The 20812-nt window shown below is 44.6% G+C and overlaps 1 protein-coding gene and 1 long non-coding RNA gene across 6 annotated transcripts in view; one reads left to right on the plus strand and one right to left on the minus strand.

Annotated features, from left to right (window-relative positions):
- Oxnad1 (oxidoreductase NAD binding domain containing 1) overlaps positions 1 to 20812 on the plus strand; it is a 27635-nt gene continuing 6823 nt past the window's right edge. Inside the window, exons 1-8 of one of the 5 annotated variants that reach the window (XM_052733890.1) lie at positions 2 to 391; positions 4467 to 4613; positions 6915 to 7037; positions 7345 to 7408; positions 12964 to 13070; positions 14379 to 14520; positions 18921 to 19163; positions 20703 to 20811. In XM_052733890.1, coding sequence (XP_052589850.1) covers positions 6922 to 7037; positions 7345 to 7408; positions 12964 to 13070; positions 14379 to 14520; positions 18921 to 19163; positions 20703 to 20811 — 781 coding nt within the window. In that variant the 5' untranslated portion in view covers positions 2 to 391; positions 4467 to 4613; positions 6915 to 6921. Of the gene's footprint in view, positions 514 to 4466; positions 4614 to 6900; positions 7038 to 7344; positions 7409 to 12963; positions 13071 to 14378; positions 14521 to 18920; positions 19164 to 20702; position 20812 lie in introns of all 5 variants that reach the window. The other 4 variants (XM_052733887.1, XM_052733886.1, XM_052733891.1 and 1 more) reach the window with 4 other exon arrangements.
- Positions 15938 to 20812, minus strand: part of LOC128107679 (uncharacterized) — a 27847-nt gene continuing 22972 nt past the window's right edge. The window contains exon 2 of the long non-coding RNA XR_008217187.1: positions 15938 to 16534. This is a non-coding gene — a long non-coding RNA (uncharacterized LOC128107679). The remainder of the gene's footprint in view (positions 16535 to 20812) is intronic.

Here is a 20812-nt window from a genome sequence, read left to right on the forward strand (position 1 = left end):
ATGGAGATGGCCGAGCTGGGGGACTTATTGCCGCAAAGGTGGCGCTTACTGCGCAGCTGGTTTGCGCAGCGCTCCGCCCACTGGGTGGCAGTGACCAATAGTGTGAGGGGCTCTCTCACACGGCTGCTACGTCACTCCGGGGCCGGGGAGTTTGGGTCTGGGTTGTAACTGGGTTGTCTCCTTTGCCGGAGGAGTCTCGTCCTCCATCACTGACTTCAGACAACCTTTAAAGAGTGGGCTGGAGGCTACGGCCCTTATCAGAGGGGGGCGCCTGGTCACCCACGCAGCGTCCTCTCCAGTCCGCAGTGGTCGACACACAGCGCTCCTGGAATTGCATTTCAGCCGACCTTGAGCTCAGAGAAGCCTCGTCTGTTGTGGTTCCTGCCTGCAGGTACATCGCTGCCTGTCTCACTCCAGCCACCTTCAGATACCCTGAGCTGTGTTGTAGAGGAGCAAGATCTGGAAGACAGGGAGGAATTCTAGTGCTGTATGCAGTATTCACTATAGAGATAGGTGCGGTAGTAGCAATAACATCACTTTTAATTACTGGGGTTTTGTTTGTTTTTTGTTTTTCCGAGACAGGGTTTCTCTGTGTAGCTTTGCGCCTTTCCTGGAACTCACTTGGTAGCCCAGGCTGGCCTCGAACTCACAGAGATCCGCCTGGCTCTGCCTCCCGAGTGCCGGGATTAAAGGCGTGCGCCACCACCGCCCGGCAATTATTGGAGTTTTTAGTGGTCCACCTACACTCTGAATGCAATTCTGTTGATCCCGGGGTTCAAAACTCCATTTTATTTATCTTTAACTCAGATTCAGAGACTGGGCATCTTGCCCAAGATTACATTCCTAGGCTGTCTCCAAAGCCCAGGAACAAATTATTTGTGTGAACTTCAGTTCTTGGTGAAAAGAATGGTTTTCCTGGTAGTATTGTCAGGATGCAACATCTTCCTTGAAGTGAAATGCAAATGAAAAGCACTTTGTCCCGAAAGCAGTGCTGGGCCTGTTTTGGTTACAATCAGGGACTTTGGAGCGTCCCCCTATTACTAGACAGTTACTTAGATCTCACTGGAGGAATGCAGTGTAGTGAAAACTCACCGTGGCAGAATAGGATCCTGGATCAGAGTCTGACTTGATGGGCTCTGGGAGGTGGAAATGTACATTCTTTGGTTCTTACTTCCTTTGTGAGAAAAGAGCCTTTGAAATCTAACATTCTTTTGCGTGGGAATTAATAGTTCAGCAATCATGTATAGCTTACCTAGCTTACATTTCTATAACCTAAACTTAACATTTGAATACATACAGTTTGCATAACCAATTTTGTGCACATTGAAAGGACACTTTCATTTTGAAGCCCCTTTAAAGTGTTTAAACCTAAAGACAGAAGTCTTTGGAAGGTAAAATCCAGAAGTTACATGAAAAGAGTGTATGGAGGGTTGTTTCAAAGATTTCACTTTCTTTTTTGCATAAATTGGAGACACAGCAATTAGGAGGTATTTGTTGCCTGTTGAGGATTAACTGTAGCTTGTCTGTGCAGAGGAGAAATCCTGTGGAAGTCTTGTATCTTTATAAATACAAATACTTCCCAGGTAGCTCCTGGGACACAGGAAGTAAACTGATTTTCCAGTGTCTATTCTTAGTTCAGATGATCAGAGTTGGAAACCGTCTTTAGTTCTCGAATGTGCAGAAGGGATGCAACTCTGGGTAGGGAGATGACTTGGCTAGTAAAGTATATGAATGTGTAACTCCAGCACTGATGGGAATAGGGGCACAGGCTTGGAGACAGGTGGGTCCCTGGAGCATAGTGGCCAACCTATCGGTGAACTCCAGGTTCACGGAGAGACTATCTATCTCAAAAAATACGGGGGAGAATGAAGAAGACATCCAACCTCATCCTCTGCCTTGAACTTACACATGCACATACACATAACACACAGGATTGGATGCCTCCACATTTGGCTCATAGTATGTATAAATTGCTAGGCCTTTTATTTAAAAAGCAAACAAAGGGCTGAAGAGATGGGCACTGGCTGCTCTTCCTGAGGACCCAGGTCAAATTCTCAGCACCAACACTGCAGTTATAACTGTCTGTAACTCCAGTCCCAGGGCATCCAACCCTCTCTTCGGACCTCCATAAGCACCAGGTACACACATGGTGCACAGACAGACATGTAGGCAAACACTCATACACATAATAAAATCAAAATATTTAAATAATAAAAGAAATATTAAAAACATTTTTTTCCTGGTACTGGGAATCAAACCTTGGGTCGAATGCATGCTAGATACATGCTCTATTGGCTTAGCACACCCCAAGTCCTGATCTTTTAGAAGGCAATTCAGACCCATCAAAAACAACATTCTGGGGCATCTTAAAACCTGAAGTTAGAGGAGTGTCTTAAATGGGGTTTTATTGCTGTGAAGAGACACCATGACCACGGCAACTCTTATAAAGGAAAACATTTAATTGGGGCTGGCTTATATATAATTTCAAACGTTTAGTCCATTATCATCATGGCAAGAAACATGGTGCTGGAGAAGGAGCTGAGGGTTCTACATCTTGATTTAAAGGCAGCAGCCACACTGGATATAACTTTAACATATAAGACCTCAAAGTCCATGCCTACAGAGACATACTTCCTCTAATAAGGCCACAACTACTCTAACAAAGCCACACCTCCTAATAGTGCTACTCCCTATGGGCCAAGTATTCAAATACATGAGTCTATGGGGGCCATTCCTATTCAAAACACCACAATGGGACAGCTAGCATTTCTTTGTAATTTTAACCAATTGTTTGCATATATATTATTTAAAATAGAGAAAGAAAGGTGATGAGCCATTTATTTGTGGTAACTGACACTGTGTTCCCGATACACTTATGTGTATTTTGTCATTAGAATAACAAAGAGGGGTACAGATGGGGTGTGTCATTAGCTTTGGGAAGCCAGGTTTAGGGGCTTAAGACTTTGCTAAAGCAAAGCTGCAAAGTCATGGTGCCGACTGGATCCCTCTGATCCTATAACCAGACTCAGTGAATGACTGCTATGTCTGATCCAGTTCAGGCGGAAGGAGAGGAAACCTCAGGGATGTCCTACAACAAGATGTAGGGCCGATCCCAACCATTTTCTACACTCTCTGCTTCTGCCATCTCTGGCCGCTACTCTACCAGAATCTTAGAGTCTTGACTTCCTGCTTCATCCTGGGCAGTCATTTAAACTCCGGAGATCATGTCCTTGTTCTGATTTATTCATGTTCTTCAGCGGCTTCTTGTGCCCTTCAGGGAAGCTTTATACCTTTACATTGGCCTACGGTGACCCAGGACACATTTATGTAGACAGCTCCTCTGGTCACACTGGCCCTGGCTCTTCTAACTCCCCAGGCTGGTTCCTTGCTTGGGTTTTGTTCTTGCTGAGATCTCTGCTGCAGTGTTCTCCCCTTCAAGTCTGCCTGACTGCCTCTTGGGCTCTGCCCTCAGCTCAGCAGCCATCCCCCCTCCCCCCACTTCATCACTCCTTCTTCCTCTGTTGTACTCATCCCCATAACCATCCCTTTAATTATAGTCAGCACCCTTCTCTTGCTCAGCTCCTTGGGCTTGGCAGCAGGTGCCTTTAACCACTGAACCAGCTTGCCAGTCTGATGTAAATAATACACACACACACACACACACACACACACACACACACACACTTTAAGAATGGAATAAAGCTCGGAAGGCAAGTTGAACACAATTTTATAAAAATGCCTTTATTTGCCAGTAGGTGACACTCTTGGCCATGGTGCTGTTAACGAAATTCAGTCTTTGAAAAAGAACAGCTTTTAAAAATTAACTTTCTTTTGTTTTCCGGTTGAGAAGTACTGTTGTAAACAGCATAGTCACTAAAGGTGTACTGTATTGTAAAAACATTTATTTTAGCAGTAGCTGTCTAAAATATTAACTGGAACAATGTCCACTTTTCACTGGAGGATGAACTTAATAATAGAGATTTTGGTCCTAAGTGATATAACTATCTTTCTAGCCATTGACTATGATTTAACTTTCTTCAGCACAGCATGAGCTCAAACTAGGCAGAACCATAAGGGGAACTACCTGAGGCCACACAGGAAGGTAGCCACAGATAGCAGGAAGCAACAGTGTGGAGGGTATTTCATGGGATGGGTAACCTAGGTTACAGGAGTTGACTCACGCCATGGAAGATCAAGAAGCAGATGAGGAATAAAAACGTCCACATGAGGGGAAAGATTAATGGCAGGAGTAATTGAGACTGAGGACCTCTGATTGTAATGAGGGTTCTCCCTTCAGTCTGGTGCTGGGACTCAAACCCAGGGCCTCTATGTGTTTCAAATAAGCACTCTACTGGGCTTCACACTTTAACTCTAAGTGAGCCTTTTCTTTTGCAAGTAAGACTTGGTGGGGCTTTTTCTGTTTCCTGGCTTTGTACTTAACTAGTTTATTGTCTCTGCCATTGTAGGAACTTGGTGGGAATTTCAGTATATGGAAAACTGTGTTCCAGCTGGTGTGAATCCAGAGGTCTTAGTATAGTATTGGGACCAAAGTATTGGGACCAAAGTATCGTGTCAGACAGCTGAGGACTCCCAGAAGCCCATGGGTTTCTAAAGTAAGTTCTGCTTGCTTGCTTTCAGTGACCAACACACTGTGGTTTAGCACATTTAAGGGGGGATAATTACCTTGGCAGTCTTGCATGAGGTAGCAGAGGCCTTATACCTCTTCCACTTACTGGGGGAAAATAGCATGTTTATTCTCAACACTGCTGAACTGCACTGTGACAAGAAGAAATCTGTCTGAAGACTATTTAGGGGGCGGTGGCTTTTGAGAAACTCATTTACATTTTATCCACCTATTAAAACCTAAGTTTTTGAAGCTTTCTTCAAACCTGCACTGCCAAAGCTTAGGCCCTTAATAGTTTTCAATGTTCGAAAAACTATCAAAACTTCCTTGTTGGCTTGAATATTCTCCTAACACTAAACTTATTACAGTCAATTCATACAGCACTTTCTAAAATGCTTGGGAAAGACATGTTTTATTCACGTTTTATTCTCAAAGCCACAAAGGAGAGAGCCAACTGAAATGGTAATGCAGCGTGGAAAATGTGGGTGTTTAGGCTAAGAAGTATTTTTTAAATGGCACAAGAAAGTAGTGTAGGAGCCAAAGGATAGGTGACCTGACCCTTAATCGGTGTTTTACCTGATCATCTTTTGATTTTAAGATATCCTGACGGGGTGACGGCACATGTTTGTAACTCCAGTACAAGACAGGAGGAGCCCAAGTTTGAGGCCAGGTTAGGGAACACAGTGAGTTCAAGGCCAGCCCGGGCACTTAGTAAGCTTGTCTCCTAAACCCAAAAGGAAAACAAAAGTGAAGTGTTGAGAATCTTCCTGTTTTGTTTTGTTTTGATTGAAGGATAACATACAGACAAAGTATCCAGCTACAAGGACAGCTTGCAGATTTTACAAAGTGGACCTACTGAGGCACTCAGCATCCATCCATATAAAGAAACTGCATTGCTAACAGCTACTTTCCAAGACTGATTTCTAACATTATAGGTTTTTTTTGTCTGTCTTGGCACATTGTATAGTCGATATCAAAGAATATGTGCTCTTTGGAGTCTGGCTGCTGTCATCCCATTTAGTACCTGCAGCCTATAATTGAGTATTACTGTGTGTAAGTGAAATGTATTCACTGCCATTGATGCTGTGTGTAGTGCATGAATGTATCACCCTTCATTTACCGCTGTTTGTGGTCTTTTGGATAGTTGCTAGTTTGGTCTGTTATAAATAGTATTATCTATTTGTTTTAAATATTTGTGAACCTTAAGCTTTTTTTTTTTTTTTTTTGGTTTTTCGAGACAGGGTTTCTCTGTGTAGCTTTGCGCCTTTCCTGGAACTCGCTTTGGAGACCAGGCTGGCCTTGAACTCACAGAGATCCGCCTGGCTCTGCCTCCCGAGTGCTGGGATTAAAGGCATGCGCCACCACCGCCCGGCCTAACCTTAAGCTTTTATAAATACAATTCTTAAAAGATTTACTTTTAGCCAGGCAGTGGTGGCACATCCCTTTAATCCCAGCAGAGACAGGCGGATCTCCAGGTTCCAAAACAGCCTGGTCTACAGAGCGAGTTCCAGGGCAGCCAGGGCTACACAGAGAACCCTGTCTTGAAAATTCCCCCACCAAAAGACTTATTTTTGTTTTTAATTATATGCAGTGTATGTGTGCATGAGTGTAGAGGCCAGAGGAGTTGGATCCCTTGAGCTAGAGTTACAGGTAGTTCTGAGCCATCTGATGTTGTTACTGGGAATTGGGTCTTCTAGAAGGACAATACAAAACAAAATACTCTTTTGTTTTTTTTTTTTTTTTTTGAGACAGGGTTCTATGTTGCCCTGATGGTCCTGGAACTCAGTATGTAGACCAGGCTGGCCTCAAACTCACAGAGATCCACCTGCCTCTACCTCCTGAGGACTAAAGGCATGTGCTACCACACTCAGCCCAAATCTTTAAGCAATTTTATTTAAAATTTTCATTACATTTCTTTCATTGTTTATTTGTGGGGGCTGGGTTACACATGTTAATCAAAGGACAATTTGTGGGAATTGATTTTCTTCCTTCCATTATGTGGGTGGGTGTTTTGTTTTTATGTGTATGGATATTTTGCCTGTGTGTGTTGGTACCTGCAAAGGTCAGAAGAGGGCATCAGATACCCTGGAACTGGAGTTAGAGATGGGTTGTGACTTGCCATATGGGCACTAGGAATTGAACTCAGGTCCTCTGGAAGAATAGCCAGTGCTCTTAAACTACAGAACCATCTCTCTAGCCCCACACAGTCTTTTGCTCCTGCCCCTAACATAGTCTGGCATTTCTCTACTTTCTCTGAAAATGATTTTAAATTTCAGTTACATTTGCCCAGGAGCACCATGGCCCATGTTGTCTTGATTCCTGGGTTCTGTCGCCGTACTGTGGAAGCCATCTGCACTCAGGCTGCTTTGTGGAGATCGACAGTCAGCACTTTGCGTCACCTTACTCTAACCAGGTGAGTTGTCAGCCTTTGCTGTCATTTAGGTTGATTTTTGAAACCTGATCTGCTGATGGTCTGGGAGGTCCTTCAGACTCAAGAGAGGCAGCATCCTGGCTTCAGTGAGCATGCCATCAGATCGGAAACTCTGTTGAGTGTGCAACTGAGCACTGGCAGAGTCTCACTATTTTGTAGAATCCACAATTAATTATACTTTTGATAGCTATGGGTTTTGGTTTTGGTTTTGGTTTCTGGCAGGGGAAGCTAGTTTTATTATTTTATGAGGATAATGCTTACTAATCTAATTTTACCTTCTTTTAAAAAGCATAATGAAATCCAAAAGGAAAACGGATCACTTGGAGAGAACTGCAAGTGTCCTCCGACGGGAGGTTTGTATCCTTCAGGCACGGTGGGGCAGTCAGGGAAATTACATTTTCCTGTTCTGGAATTTCCTAAGCAAGGGAAATGATAACTCATTTGAAAGCAGTGGCTGAGCTATATTAAGGTCTTCCACTAAATGTGGCATGGTTGGGCTGTTTTGGTGAGGGAGCATAGCTGTGACTAGGCTCCCTCCTCACAGGTCCATTGAGAGCATGCTGTAGGAGAGGGAACTTGCAGAGCCTACACCTTATGAATGGCTTACCTTTTTTCTTCTTTTGCCACCATGTCTCAAAGTCCTTGTGCGTCCTGCTTTGGGAGCATCTCCTAGCTCGTCAGAGCAGCACTGACAGCTGAGACAGGAAGGTGCATGAGCTCACTGCCATTCCCCTGCAGACTGTCAGTCATACTCAGGCTATAGAAAGCTAACCTGCCAGCTGAAGGGTGCCGAGGATCTTCACCCTTTACCTCAGTGAGTAGCCATGTGTCCCCTTAAAAACACGAAGTGGATACTTGCCTTTAGAGTTGCTCCACACAGATTCAGCTGTATTTAGTTTATTGTTATAAGTCCCTGTAAGCCAAGAAAAAACCCTGCTTTTATGCACTTCTCCAAACGTGATCAGAAACTGTATTGTCTCCATAGTTTTATATTTTAATACCAGGAAGCACTTTAACATAAAGGTATATTATTAGGTCCTACTTTGAAAAGTTAATTCTCCTTTAGAGAATTGCTTTGGTGCCAAAGGTAATTGTTGATTCCACTTTATGTTGATTGTTTTCTTTTTGAAATGTAAAACAAGTTCAGCAAAGAAAGTCTATAGGTATATTGAATAAATATTTTTCTGGTTTTTTTTTTCTTTCCTTTTCTTTTTTTTTTTTTTTTTGGTTTTTTTTTTTTTTTTTTTTTTTTGGTTTTTTTTTTTTTTGGTTTTTCGAGAAAGGGTTTCCTGTGTAGCTTTGCTCCTTTCCTGGATCTCGCTCTGTAGACCAGGCTGGCTTCGAACTCACAAAGATCCGCCTGCCTCTGCCTCCCAAGTGCTGGGATTAAAGGCGTGCGCCACCACCACCCGGCATGAAAACATTTTTCAACACACAAAAAATTACTGATTGTGTAAATGTGAAGCTTGTTAAGGATTTCTTCATGAAAGTGGAATCCTGCCTGTTGTAAAGAAAGAATGGTTTCTGTTGAAACTCTTTTTGTGGTATGTGGAGGTGGGTAGATAAATTAGAGCTGATGTTGACACACTTTGTTCAAAGGTCCAAGTAGTGAGTCATTTCATCATCTTTGAGGTGGGACACAGCCATGAAAGGATGTAAGCAAGTCAGGCTTGCTGAGTCCAATCAAACATGTCTCACCAAAGGTTTGGCCTGTAGGTGACAGTTACCAGTATTTGAATTAGTGTTACCATTTCAGGATCTTATAGGGCTGTAGCTAGAGTTTTCCTGCCTGGCCCACAGTCAGAGCAAATCTCTCTCACCCGCCAGTCCCACAGCCGCTCAGACCAAGTAAACACAGAGACTTGTATTGGTTACAAACTGTATGGCCGTGGCAGGCTTCTTGCTAACTGTTCTTACAGCTTAAATTAATCCATTTCTATAAATCTATACCTTGTCACATGGCTCGTGGCTTACTGGCATCTTCACATGCTGTTTGTCATCGTGGCAGCTGGCAGTGTCTCTGACTCAGCCTTCCACTTCCCAGCTTTATTCTCCTCCTTGTCCCGCCTATACTTCCTGCCTGGCCACTGGCCAATCAGTGATTTATTTATTGACCAATCAGCAACACACTTGACATACAGACCATCCCACAGCATAGGGCAGAAGTATTGGGACTTTGGGAGAGGGTCTCTTGATTCTAGTTTAGAACAAAGAAAAGTTAATGTAAGCTCTGATGGTGCATTTGAAAGTTTAGCATCTGGAGGCTGGAGAGATGGCTCAGTGGGTAAGAGCACTTGACTGCTCTTTCAGAGGTCCCAAGTTCAGTTCCCAGCAACTACATGTTGCCTCACAACCATCTGTAATGGGATCAGAGTCCATCTGGTGTGCACGAAGACAGAGCACTCAAATATAAAATTCATGAATAAATAAATCTTTTTTGAGACAGGGTTTCTCTGTGTAGCTTTGCGCCTTTTCCTGGATCTTGCTCTGTAGACCAGGCTGGCCTGGAACTCACAAAGATCCACCTGCCTCTGCCTCCCGAGTGCTGGGATTAAAGGCGTGTGCCACCACCGCCCGGCAGCAGTAAATAAATCTTTTAAAAAAGAAAGAAAGCATAGCATCTGGTGCTCAGGAATTAGAAAACTGCAGGATTACAATTACAGTAGCATTGGTATCTTTAGGGGGAGAAATTTCTTCAATTCTCCCTTTTTATTTTTAATTTTTATTCTCCCAAACATAATGAGAAGTGGGAGGAGATGGGAGGAACTAGAGAAACTAGATGATCTCTGGGGCCAGCACCTCAACAGTGTGTAGCATCAGGGATTATCCCAGTCCCTTCCAGAGGGTTCTCCCAGTCATAGAGCAGGGGCTTGACTTTGGACTTAGAATGAACAGATCCTCATGCTGAGCTGTACCAGAACTGGACCAGTTCCTCCTGGTCCCACCTTCTGCTCTCTAGTTTATAGAACAAATACAGTATACTTGCACAGCCAGCTCCAGAATTGAAATTTCTGTAGTAGAAAGAAACTGGTGTTGCATCCCAGTTCCAGACACCATGGAATTGAACAAGTTTGTGATAGACTGTGTGTTACATGCAAGAGACTGTACTACTGGGGACAGTGTTGTCAGATGATTAAGTGCTAAGACGACCTGGGTTTGAATCCTGGTTCAATAGTTCTTAGACAGTGGTTTTGAGCAAATACGGAAACTTACTTTTTTTTAACCATCAAAGGGAAGAATAACAACATTGTCTCTGGATATTACTGATATCAGTGGAATGAATTAATGCACTTAAAACATTGAACTCAGCTCCTAGTATGTACCCAGAAGAACAGTTCCTTAGGTATTGGCTATCCTTATCCACAGGGAGTGTAATTATAAGCCTGTGAGGAGCAGAAAAGAGTGGACAGGAGGGTGAGGGCCTCAGGCAAGGGATGCTTGCATTGAGGAAGTGGGAGAAGGAAGAGTGAGGAAAGAGCACCAGGTCAGAGCACAGGAGAGACCCCAGAGAGGTCCATGTCAGCTCTCCCCAGCAAGGAGAATCCTTCAGGGTGGAGCTAACCAGATTCAGAGGTGGGATGGTGGGGTGTGTACCTGGGGAGGTTTGTCACTGATGCTGGACACTGAGTGTGATTATCAGGACATCTACCAGCCTGAGAAGGACTAGTTGCAGGAGAGCAGAAGACAGGTTACCTCTGGTTCAGAAGAGCAACAAGGACAGGAAGATTGTGTAGGCTGAGGAAGCTTGTTGTCTCAGTAGAGGAGGGATAGAAGGCAAGGTTTCTCAGATACTTTAAAGGCTTTCTAGTTTGCACCCATACAATAATTGATAGGCTAGGATGGACATATGGTTCCAGTCCACCACACTGTACAGGTCCTTGTGACCCTCACCTGCAGTTCCCCTGGGGATGTGCAGTGCAGTGGCATTTATAGTAACAAATGGATAAAGTGCAGTATATGATGTAAAATAAATTAGTGCAATCAAGTAGGTAACAAACAATATACACTTACTGTGGGCCAGCAACCTTAGAAGTGCTTTTGCTTGTACTCTCTGCTTTAGTGCCCCCAACAACACTATGAGGCAAAGGTGTTCTGCTCTCAGTTCATAGTTGAAGGTGGCTGGGACATTTGCCCTGAGTTACATGGTGCTAAGTGGTGTTGCCAAGAACAAAGTCTGGGCTGTCTCACTGCCGAGTCCGTTCTGTTAGCAGCTATATTCTGCTTATTTCCATAGTTTGTGTCTGAGCTGCTCAAGATAAAACCAGTGGCACCGTATACCATGTCTGATGAAACAGGAAGACACTCGAAAAAGGACTGAATGTGAACAAAGGGCTAGCTGATAGCTGCTGATGAAGCAGTATAGGTCACAGATAGGGCTTAGGATCAAGAATGTAGGTGGTAGAAAGGGCATTGCCTGGTGGCACACATCTGTAATCTTAGTGCTGAGGTTGATGGACAGCAAGTTCCAGGCCAGCCTGGTCTATGTAGAGAGACCCTGTCTTTTTTCTTTTCTTTTTTTTTTTTTCTTAAGGTGCAGGCATTGGGGCTGTCATAGAGAAATCACCCACTTGCTCTCCAAGACAGGAGCAAGAAGGGGTTAGCCACAATGCAAAGAAAGAGAGGCAAGGGATTTTACAGCAGTGGACAAAGAATGAAAATTTTAGGAGCTATTTTGAGGTAGTGAGACTTTTCTAGTGGATTTTTAAAAGTGATCTCCCACTGAGGGTTGAACCTGGAAGTCCTGTTGAAGAAAAGGCTGAAATGAGCTAGCATCAGGGTGAGCAGTTTCCAAATCGTCCCCTGGTGGAGCTGGTTGGGGCCCTCCATTGAGGGGCCTGCCCACTGCCACAGGTGGAGTTGAACAGAAGGAACTTGAGGGGAGCCATGTCTGTCTTTGACCCTTAGAGCAATGTTCCAGATTTAGGGAGGAAGAGGAGTACAGAGCAGAGGTGGAATAAAGGAAGTGATGGGTGCTAAGGCACAGGTTACCGTCACTGACTAGTTCCCACGTCACTCAGTTTGGAAGTTTTCAGAAAGGAAATGCCTCGTTCAGAGTAGTGCTTCCCAAAACTCCGGAGGAAGGGGCTGTGCTGTTCTTGCTTTAAGGTCGTGAACTGCTTATATTTTGGAAAAATATAATAAATTAGAAGAAACTTAAGAAAAATAAGCGTACGAGCATTACATGGTGGTACACACCTTAATCACAGCGCTCGGGAGGTAGGGCAGGTGAGTTCAAGGGCAGCCTGATCTACATAGTCCCAGGCTAGCCAGGGCTACAAAGTGAGATCCGACTCACGAAACGAAAGGCAACAAGGAAACACATGAGTACAAACCCAGTTCTCTATTTCTTTGCTCTTTAAAAAGTTCTTGCTGCAGCCGGGCAGTGGTGGCGCATGCCTTTAATCCCAACACTCGGGAGGCAGAGCCAGGCGGATCTCTGTGAGTTCGAGGCCAGCCTGGGCTACAGCGCGAGCTCCAGGAAAGGCACCAAAACTACACAGAGAAACCCTGTCTCGAAAAACAAAACAAAAACAAAAACAAAAAAAAAGTTCTTGCTGCTCTCTGTGAATATCTGCTGTTAGCGTGCCATGGACTTCTTACTCAGAAACAACTGTGGCCTCACCTGGCCTACTGCTGAAAGGGACATTAGATGCCAGGCAGGGTTGCGGAGGGCATCTCACCCGCACAGCTCTTGAGGGAGCCTACCCCAATGCCTAGATGGATACTGGTTACACAGTCCACGTAAGGGATGGTTTTTGTATTCAGGATAAAATAGTGTTGTAGGTAGTCTCATAAAGTTCATTCCATTTACCCACCTGATGGAGGGCAGAGCAGAGCAGTGTGTGCTGTGCCTTATTGGGCAGTTTTTCAAGCCCATGTTCCTAAGCCCTGAACCTCTTTGCTTCAGGTCGTGGCTGCGGCTAAGGTGTGTGAAATTGCCCACGAGTCTCCGTCAGTGAAGAGCCTTTGCTTGCTTGTCCCCGATAAAGACTTCTCCTTTAAGGCTGGCCAGTGGTGAGTGGTGTTTCTCTTTTCCTGTCAGATGAAAGGTATTCTATTTTCTTCTGGAAAGGACTTTTGTGGGTAGCTGTCCCCTACTAGGAGAGAGGAATTCTGGGTCATTTCTGTTTGGGCACGTACTCCTTGATTCCTTACTTGGCTGTAACCTGTATCACGCTCTGTCATGTATGAAACCAACCTTGGGTAGTCCTCTTTCAAACAGCGTGGTGCTGCTCTGTGGAGCCACAGCTCTGTGATTGTGTCTGCAGACGGCTTCACTAGAACACATGGCAGCCACCTGATCTGCTCCGGTTATGGTTGCTGGGCACTCGCAAGTTTCTAAAAACCAGTCTTGGTTCTGATAGACAAAGTAGCTGAAAGAAGGGTCTCAGCCTCCAGCCCAGAGATCCCCTACCTCTGTTCCCGAGTGCTGCAATTAAAGGTGTGTGCCACCACACCTGGCTGCCTTATCTTTTTGAGAAGAGTCTCTCATTGAACCTAGCCCTCAAGTTGATTAAAAAAAATGATGAAGACAGATGTTAAGCCAACCTTGTATTCTCAGATTTTTTTTTCTTTATTTGAATAGGTAGTGGTCTATAGCAGTTGTTCTCCACCTGTGGGTCGTGACCCCTTTTGGAGTCAAATGAGCCTTTAACAAGGATTGCCTAAGAACATCAGAAAACACAGATGATTACATTACAATTTATAACAGTAGCAAAATTACAGTTATGAAGTAGCAATGAAATAATTTTATGGTTGGGGTCACCACATGAGGAACGGTATTAAAGGGTTGCAGCCTCAGGAAGGTTGAGGTCCACTGGTCTATATAGTTTTCTTTCAGTGTCTGTGATTATCTGGGTGATACCAGCTTCATTAGAGTAAGTTCCAATGTGTTTGTTTTCTTGTTTGGGGTAGTTTCTGAAAGATTAGTATTAATTCTCCTTTAAGTGTGTGATGCAGCTCACCAGTGATGCTGCCGTCTGAACCAGAATTCTTCTTTGTGAAGTTTTATTAATTCAGTCCTTAAAGTTTATGTAGAACTGATCAAGTTTTTCTGTTTCTTCTTGTGCCATTTTTGATAGTTGATATCTTTTTAGTAATGTATGTGGTTCATCTAAATTAACTAACTTTTAGCATATCAGTTCTTCATAAAACTTGTGAAGAATTCTTTTTATTTTGTAAGATTGGTTGTGATTGTCCCTCTTTTTTTAAGTTAGGACTTTATATTTTCTTAATCTAACTGAATCTGTCAGCTTATTTCTTTGCCTGCCGTTGACAACTTTCTTGGTTACTGCAACAGTGATGGTTTGTTTGTCCTTTTAGGGTTGATTTCTTTATCCCAGGAGTCTCAGTCGTTGGTGGGTTTTCAATTTGCTCCAGTCCCCAACTGCTAGAGCAAGAGAGAATAATAGAATTGGCAGTGAAATACACAAACCACCCTCCCGCTGTCTGGGTTCACAATAAGGTAAGCAATCACCTTTGAAACAACCCTTTTTAGATTTCTGTAACTTAATGGGTCTGAGTATTTTACCTGCATGTTTGTTTGTACACCACGTGCATGTCTGTTTATCTCAGGGTCACTGCTGGTTGTGGGTCACCATGCGGGTGTTGAGAAACGAACCTGAGGCCTCTGTAAGAGTGACAGGTGCTCTGCACTGGTGAGCATCTCTCCAGCCCCTCAGCTAACTTAAAGTTGGAGATCTGAGCATTTTCATCTGCCTCCATTAAATGTGTGTTCAGCTCACTTAGTTCACTTGTAACCCGGACCTGCAGGAATAGGATCCTGAACGGCAAGGTGTCCAGTGGGAGTACTGGGAACATGCAGAATGCAAACTCACACTGAGTTCCCCAGGAGGGTGGAGAAGCAGAATCTTGTTGGTGAACTGTGTTTTAAAAGGATTGGAAATATTGTTTCCACCAGGCATTCTATACAAGTGTTTGGAAATCACCTGTTAGGTCAACAGTCTTACTGTGAGCATCCTAAAGAAGGGCCTGCCTAGAACCCGGAGGGGACCATCTGCAGTTACAGAGCAGTGCGCAGTCATTGATGCCGAGTCTGTGCTGCTCCACACTAGTCACCTCGGGCTCTTCACACGGGGTTCTGAGAGGACCCAGTTCTAACTGTTGCTTTTGATTGTGCTGTATCACAAGGCTTACCCCCTTTCCTGCATATGCCTCCTGCCGTTACCTGCTAGAACACCAGGAACAAAGGGGACCTTAGTTTTTGACCCTTCTTTCTTTTTGTTCCCCCTTCTCCGTACCATAGTGTGTCTTTGTATTCACCTGCAGCCTCCATCCTGTTTCAGGGTTTTCTTAGCTTCCTTACTGAAATGCACCCAGAAACTCAGCACAGTTTCATTCTTTTCTGGGAGTCATTGACAGTCAAAAAGAGAACAGAAAGCAAAAACTAACTTGATTTTCATCGCTGTTTTTAAAGGTTGCAGGGAATTCTTGTTTGTGTAGGAACCACATGTAAGGCGGGCAAGGAGCGAAGCCAGTAGTAGCCGATCTGGCCAGAGCACCAGCAGAAATGCATGATGGGGGCAGACGTGTAGCCTTGTCCTACACAAACAGCAGGGGGCGGGCAGGTAGAATGTACTGACTACAGTTTGGCTAGGTTAGTAGAGACACACAAAGAATCCTAAACAGGCTGTATCTGTGGGCAGTAACATGCCCTTGTAGCTGAAGAGACCTTTTGTGTGGTGAAAACTTGCAAATTACGTCCCTTTCTTGGTCCATCCCCCAGTATAAGACCAGCTTTCATATGGTTCTTCAGAAAGAAAAAAAAAAAAAACAACTGTCTGTCACAGTCTCATGAAAGGAATCAAAGAGGTACAGTGAGTGTTCTTAGATTGGGAGACTCAAACAAGGAACAATTCCCCTTAAATTGACTGATGGATTTATTGCAACACAACGAAAATGTAGCTGTTTTACAGATGCAGACAAGTAACTTTAGAGTTTATATGGAAAGAAGGGTCTCTTACTGCCACCAGCCACTATGACGTCAGATTTGTCCTGGAGCCATTTTCCGAGGCTCCTTTCCTCTGAGTTTGCTGTCATTGAGCTGGTAGGGTAGACGGGAAATGTGTCGGTGGCAGCAGGCTGCCTGGCTGACATGGGGGAAAGTGCTTGTCGTTTCTCTCACGGGCTTTGGCAGAGCAAGGAGTTCGGAGGCTGTGGAAAGGTTGCCTGTTTCACGTGGCAAATCGGTACTCAAACTTAGTGCAGTGCTCTGTGAGGAAGACAATAAGGTCCTTTTACCTGCTTGCATACTAGAGCAAACAGTGACTTGACTTTTGTGTTCAGACTCCCCTAGCGGTTTCTACTTATCAACAACAGACAAAGGTGGCTTCTTTCATCCTCGGGTTTCCAGAAACAATAAGCAAGTTGCTTTCTTTGTTCTCAGTGCTCCACAACACTGAAGAGCACCGGGAAAAGGTTTCCTTCTCCTTCCTAGCTTCTTTTGCTCCCGGGTTCTCCTGGCAGAAGAAAGAAGTGTATATGCAGGTGAGCAGGGCTGAGCAACGGCAGAGCCTCTTAGGTTTTGGATTCTACTTTTAGGGCTTGAGAGGAAGGAGCATTTTTAGGCACTGCAGTTGCCAGTGCAGCCACGCCTACAGTTATGTCCTCTGAACCAGCGGCCCCTGCTGCCAGCTGTTTGTCAGAATGAAAACACACTCTCCTCTCCTGCTTATTTAAAATAGTCAAGTTTAGGTGTATTTCCCTTGAAGAAGGATTTCCATTCGTTTAACAGTTCTTTACCAATAGGGAACTTATATCATCAATCAAGGGATTTTATTCCTGGGTTTTCCTCTAAGTTTGGTCATCTTAAGTTGTAGAACCTCAAATTAAATCCCTGTCCAGAAGTGTCTACTGCTCACCACACCTGGGATGTGTGGTGCCAAGGACTGAGTGCCAAGGCTTTGACTCTCCAAAAGCATGTGACATGTTACTACTTCTAGATTCTGTAGATTTATGACAGGAGCTTGCAATGAGGTATGTGTAAATGGCTGGATTCCTGGATTCTGGGTTAGAGGGAGGCAGGAAGGGGACAGACATACCCAGCACTGTGTCCTCTCTGAGAGCCACAGTAATCCAGACAGCTTTTCATATAGAACCCAATGCTAACAAGAATCCCTGCCCTCCGAGGAAAAACATAAAACTGAAAAAAAGCACCCAAATCTCAAATTCTCTAGCTGAAATACAAAGGAGGGATAAAGGCACGAAAGGAACCCAGAGTCCACGAATATTTATTTCCAAATGCTCAAGTTTGGGCGTGTGGAGACTGCACGATAGAGTGAAGCAGTCAGCGGACTTTTACTAAAAACGGTTACTACAAATGTGTGGTCTGCAGATGCACGTGGTGTAGGCTTGCTGTGTGGGTGACAGAAGGACACTAATGTCACTTCCTGGGATGTGGTCTTCCAGAACAGTGAACACAGCCAGGTCTAGTCTGCACACATGTTACATTCTGGAAAATTCAGGTGAACTTAGATTTGTGCAAAGCTGTCTCAGGGTTTATTTGTAAGATGAGTCATTGTTCAGATTCATCTTGATTGTGGGCTTGATGGAGAAGAGAGTACGGGATTAATTAGTAAGGCTCACCTCTGGATGTGTTCTCTGAGGCCATTTCCAGAGAGGATTAACCAAGGGTAGAATACACTCTCTGAGTGTATGCGGGCAGCACCATCCCGTGGGCCGAGGGGGAGGCAGATAAAATAAAAAGGAGGGGGAGGAGAAAAGGCACATGTAGGCGTTCTCTTTCCGTGCTTCCTGGCTGCCATGTATCCTTCCATCAGCCTGCTCTGCCTCACCACACCCCAGGTCTCAGGTCACTACGAACTAGCTTCTGCCCACATGAATAGCTTGTGACTCACTCAGAGTCACCTGACAGTCCTGTGCATTGCGGCAATGGCATGCAGGTAATCCAGCACCCTGAATTTTACAAAAGCCCTCGTTTGTATTATGTACAAATTTGTGTTCTGAATATTCCCACAGTGGCTGAGTCCAAACTACCAATAAAAATAACAGAAAATCCCTGCAGATTTAGCCATCAGTTTACTAGGAGCCAGATCCAGGAAGCCACCAGTTAATGTGGGACATCTAGCCCTATCCTCCGAGTGTCACTTAGGTTCCCCAATCACTGTGACAATTAAAAAAAAAAATGTTGCCACAGGTTTCCAGAACACCCCATCAGAGGCAGTATTGGCTCATTGGGAACCAGTGCTTTCATTATCCTGTGGAGGCAGTTGTGGTATAAGTGATGTTACCAGATACTGGCACATTACCTGGGCAGGCTGGTGTGAGACTCAGCCTGCATGTACAGCCTTCTGCTGCTTTTCTGGCTGTAGAGGGAGAAGTGAACAGGCACAGCTGGTACCACAGTGCTGGTGCAAGCCTGCACCGCTAACCTGAGGAGGGAGCCCCAGGGGCCTTACACATCTCAGCTTGAGGACACACCAGTCCCATCCTGCCTTTCTCAGCCTGGGTCAGAACACAGGAACATGGCTCTGATGAAGGGATTCACACCCCAGAGTTTCCCTGCCCGAGTCCAGTGCCATTTTCGTCAGCTCAGCTCCTCACCTGTGACGCTAATGACACAATCTCCTCAGCAAGTCCTCCTTTCTTAATACCAGCCTGCAGCCTGGCTATGGCGTGTGGATCACAAAGTTGGGATAGCGAGCAGACTACAGGCTGGACAAGTAGAATCAAGTCCCAAGGCTCTGGGAAAATTGAAAAAAAGTTGTGCAGATCGTCCTAAATACTAAAAGGCACGCAGGTCAGCCTGGTAGCTTCACGTAAGTAGGATGTTTGGTCTGAGACTTGTGCTGCATGGGACCAAGGGATCTTTTCTTTCTTGCTCAGTGCACACTTGACTCCGAAGTGACTCTCAGAGTGGGTGGAGAGTTCTTCTTTGACCCTCAGCCCACAGATGCCCCTCGAAACCTCGTGTTGATTGCTGGAGGGGTCGGGATTAATCCCCTGCTTTCCATCCTGCGCCACTCAGCAGATCTCCACCGAGACCAAGCAGACAAAGGAAGTAGCTGTGAGATAGGAACAATAAAACTGTTCTACAGTGCAAAGAACACCAGTGAACTCCTGTTTAAGGTAAGGTGGGAGCCATGTTTTCATGGTGCTGTAGCTAGTGTGTGAAATTGTATATAGTTCATAAACAACAGGGGATGTGAATTGATAAGTGCAGAGGGCACTACCGAGCCTTAGGGTACAAGAGAGCTCAGGACAAGGAGGAGAGAAGTATATGTGTGGGCGTGGGGGAGGGGTGATCAACCAAAATAAAGTGTGTATAAAAATGCCATGACAAGCTGGGCGGTGGTAACGCACGCCTTTAATCTCAGCACTTGGGAGGCAGAGGCAGGAGGATCTTTGTGAGTTCGAGGCCAGTCTGGTCTACAGAGTGAGATCCAAGACAGGCACCAAAACTGCACAGAGAAACCCTGTCTCGAAAAACAAAACAAAACAAAAAAAAAAAAAATGCCATGACAAAACCCATTACTTTGTATGCCAATTAAACAATGAAAAATCATACAGGTATATAGGACAAGAAAGATGTGAAACTGCCTAGGGGATTGAATGGGAGTAAAGGGAGGAGGATGGGGTGAATATGTACAAAGTGCATGATGTACTCCAATCAAAATGTCTTTCTGAAGCCCATCACTTAACAACATATGCCAATAAAAATAAATAAACATGTAAATAAATGGGAAAATTTTTTCTTCTGTTAGGTTCAGATTTCTCTGCAAAGGTTCAAATAAAAGGCTTAGCAAGGCTTAATCTCAAATGAGAATTAACAGACACATTTCACCTAGGACAGTTAAAAATGTTTCCAGTTAAGTGGCAGGATAAGATGAATCTTGGTGGACATCTTAGTTATTTTTCTGTTACTATGATATAACACTATGACCAAGGCAACCTATAAAGGAAGCATTTAACATGGGGGTTCTGGTTTCAGAGGGTTGGAGTCCATGACCATCGTGGCAACAGACAGGCAGGCATGGTGCTGAAGCAGTAGCTGCAGGCTCACATCTTGAGACACAAGCAGGAGGCAGAGAGGGTTAACTGGGAATGGGATGACTCTTGAAGCCGCAAAGCCCACCCCAGTGAACACGTCTAACAAGGCCATACTTCTAATCCTTCCCAAACAGTTCCACCAACTGGGGACCAAGTGTTGAAACTATGAGCCTGTGGGGCCCATTCTCATTCAGACCACCACAGTGGGATAGAATCTAGAAGTTAGTGGAACAGAAAAGTCACTAGGGCCAGACATGGTGTCTCATATCTGTAACCCCAGTCCTTGACATGTGAGGCTGGAAGATCAGGCATTCGTGGCCAACTTCAGCTACATAGCAATTCAGGGCCAGCCTGGACCACATGAGACTGTCTCAAAAACCAGGAGGAGGAGGTGGGGAGAGGGAGGAGGAGGTAGTGGTTGCGGTTTTGAAACATTAGCCCTTACTGGCCTGGAGTTTGTTATGTAGACCAGACTGCCCTTGAACTCATAGAGATTCACTTGTCTCTGACTACCGTGTGCTGGGATTAAAGGCTTCCATTCTACCACCATACCCGGCTTTGGTTTGATGGTTTGATTTTTTTTTTTAATTGTAGTTTGACCTTTGTTTGACATTCCAGAAAAATATCCTTGATTTAGTAAATGAATTTCCTGAGAAGATTACCTGCAGTTTGCATGTTACAAAACAGATGACACAAATCAGTGCAGAACTTAAGCCATACATCACAGG

Source organism: Peromyscus californicus, unplaced genomic scaffold (assembly GCF_007827085.1).
Source record: "Peromyscus californicus insignis strain IS unplaced genomic scaffold, ASM782708v3 Scaffold_12__1_contigs__length_115047231, whole genome shotgun sequence".
Classification (NCBI taxonomy): Eukaryota; Metazoa; Chordata; class Mammalia; order Rodentia; family Cricetidae; genus Peromyscus; species Peromyscus californicus.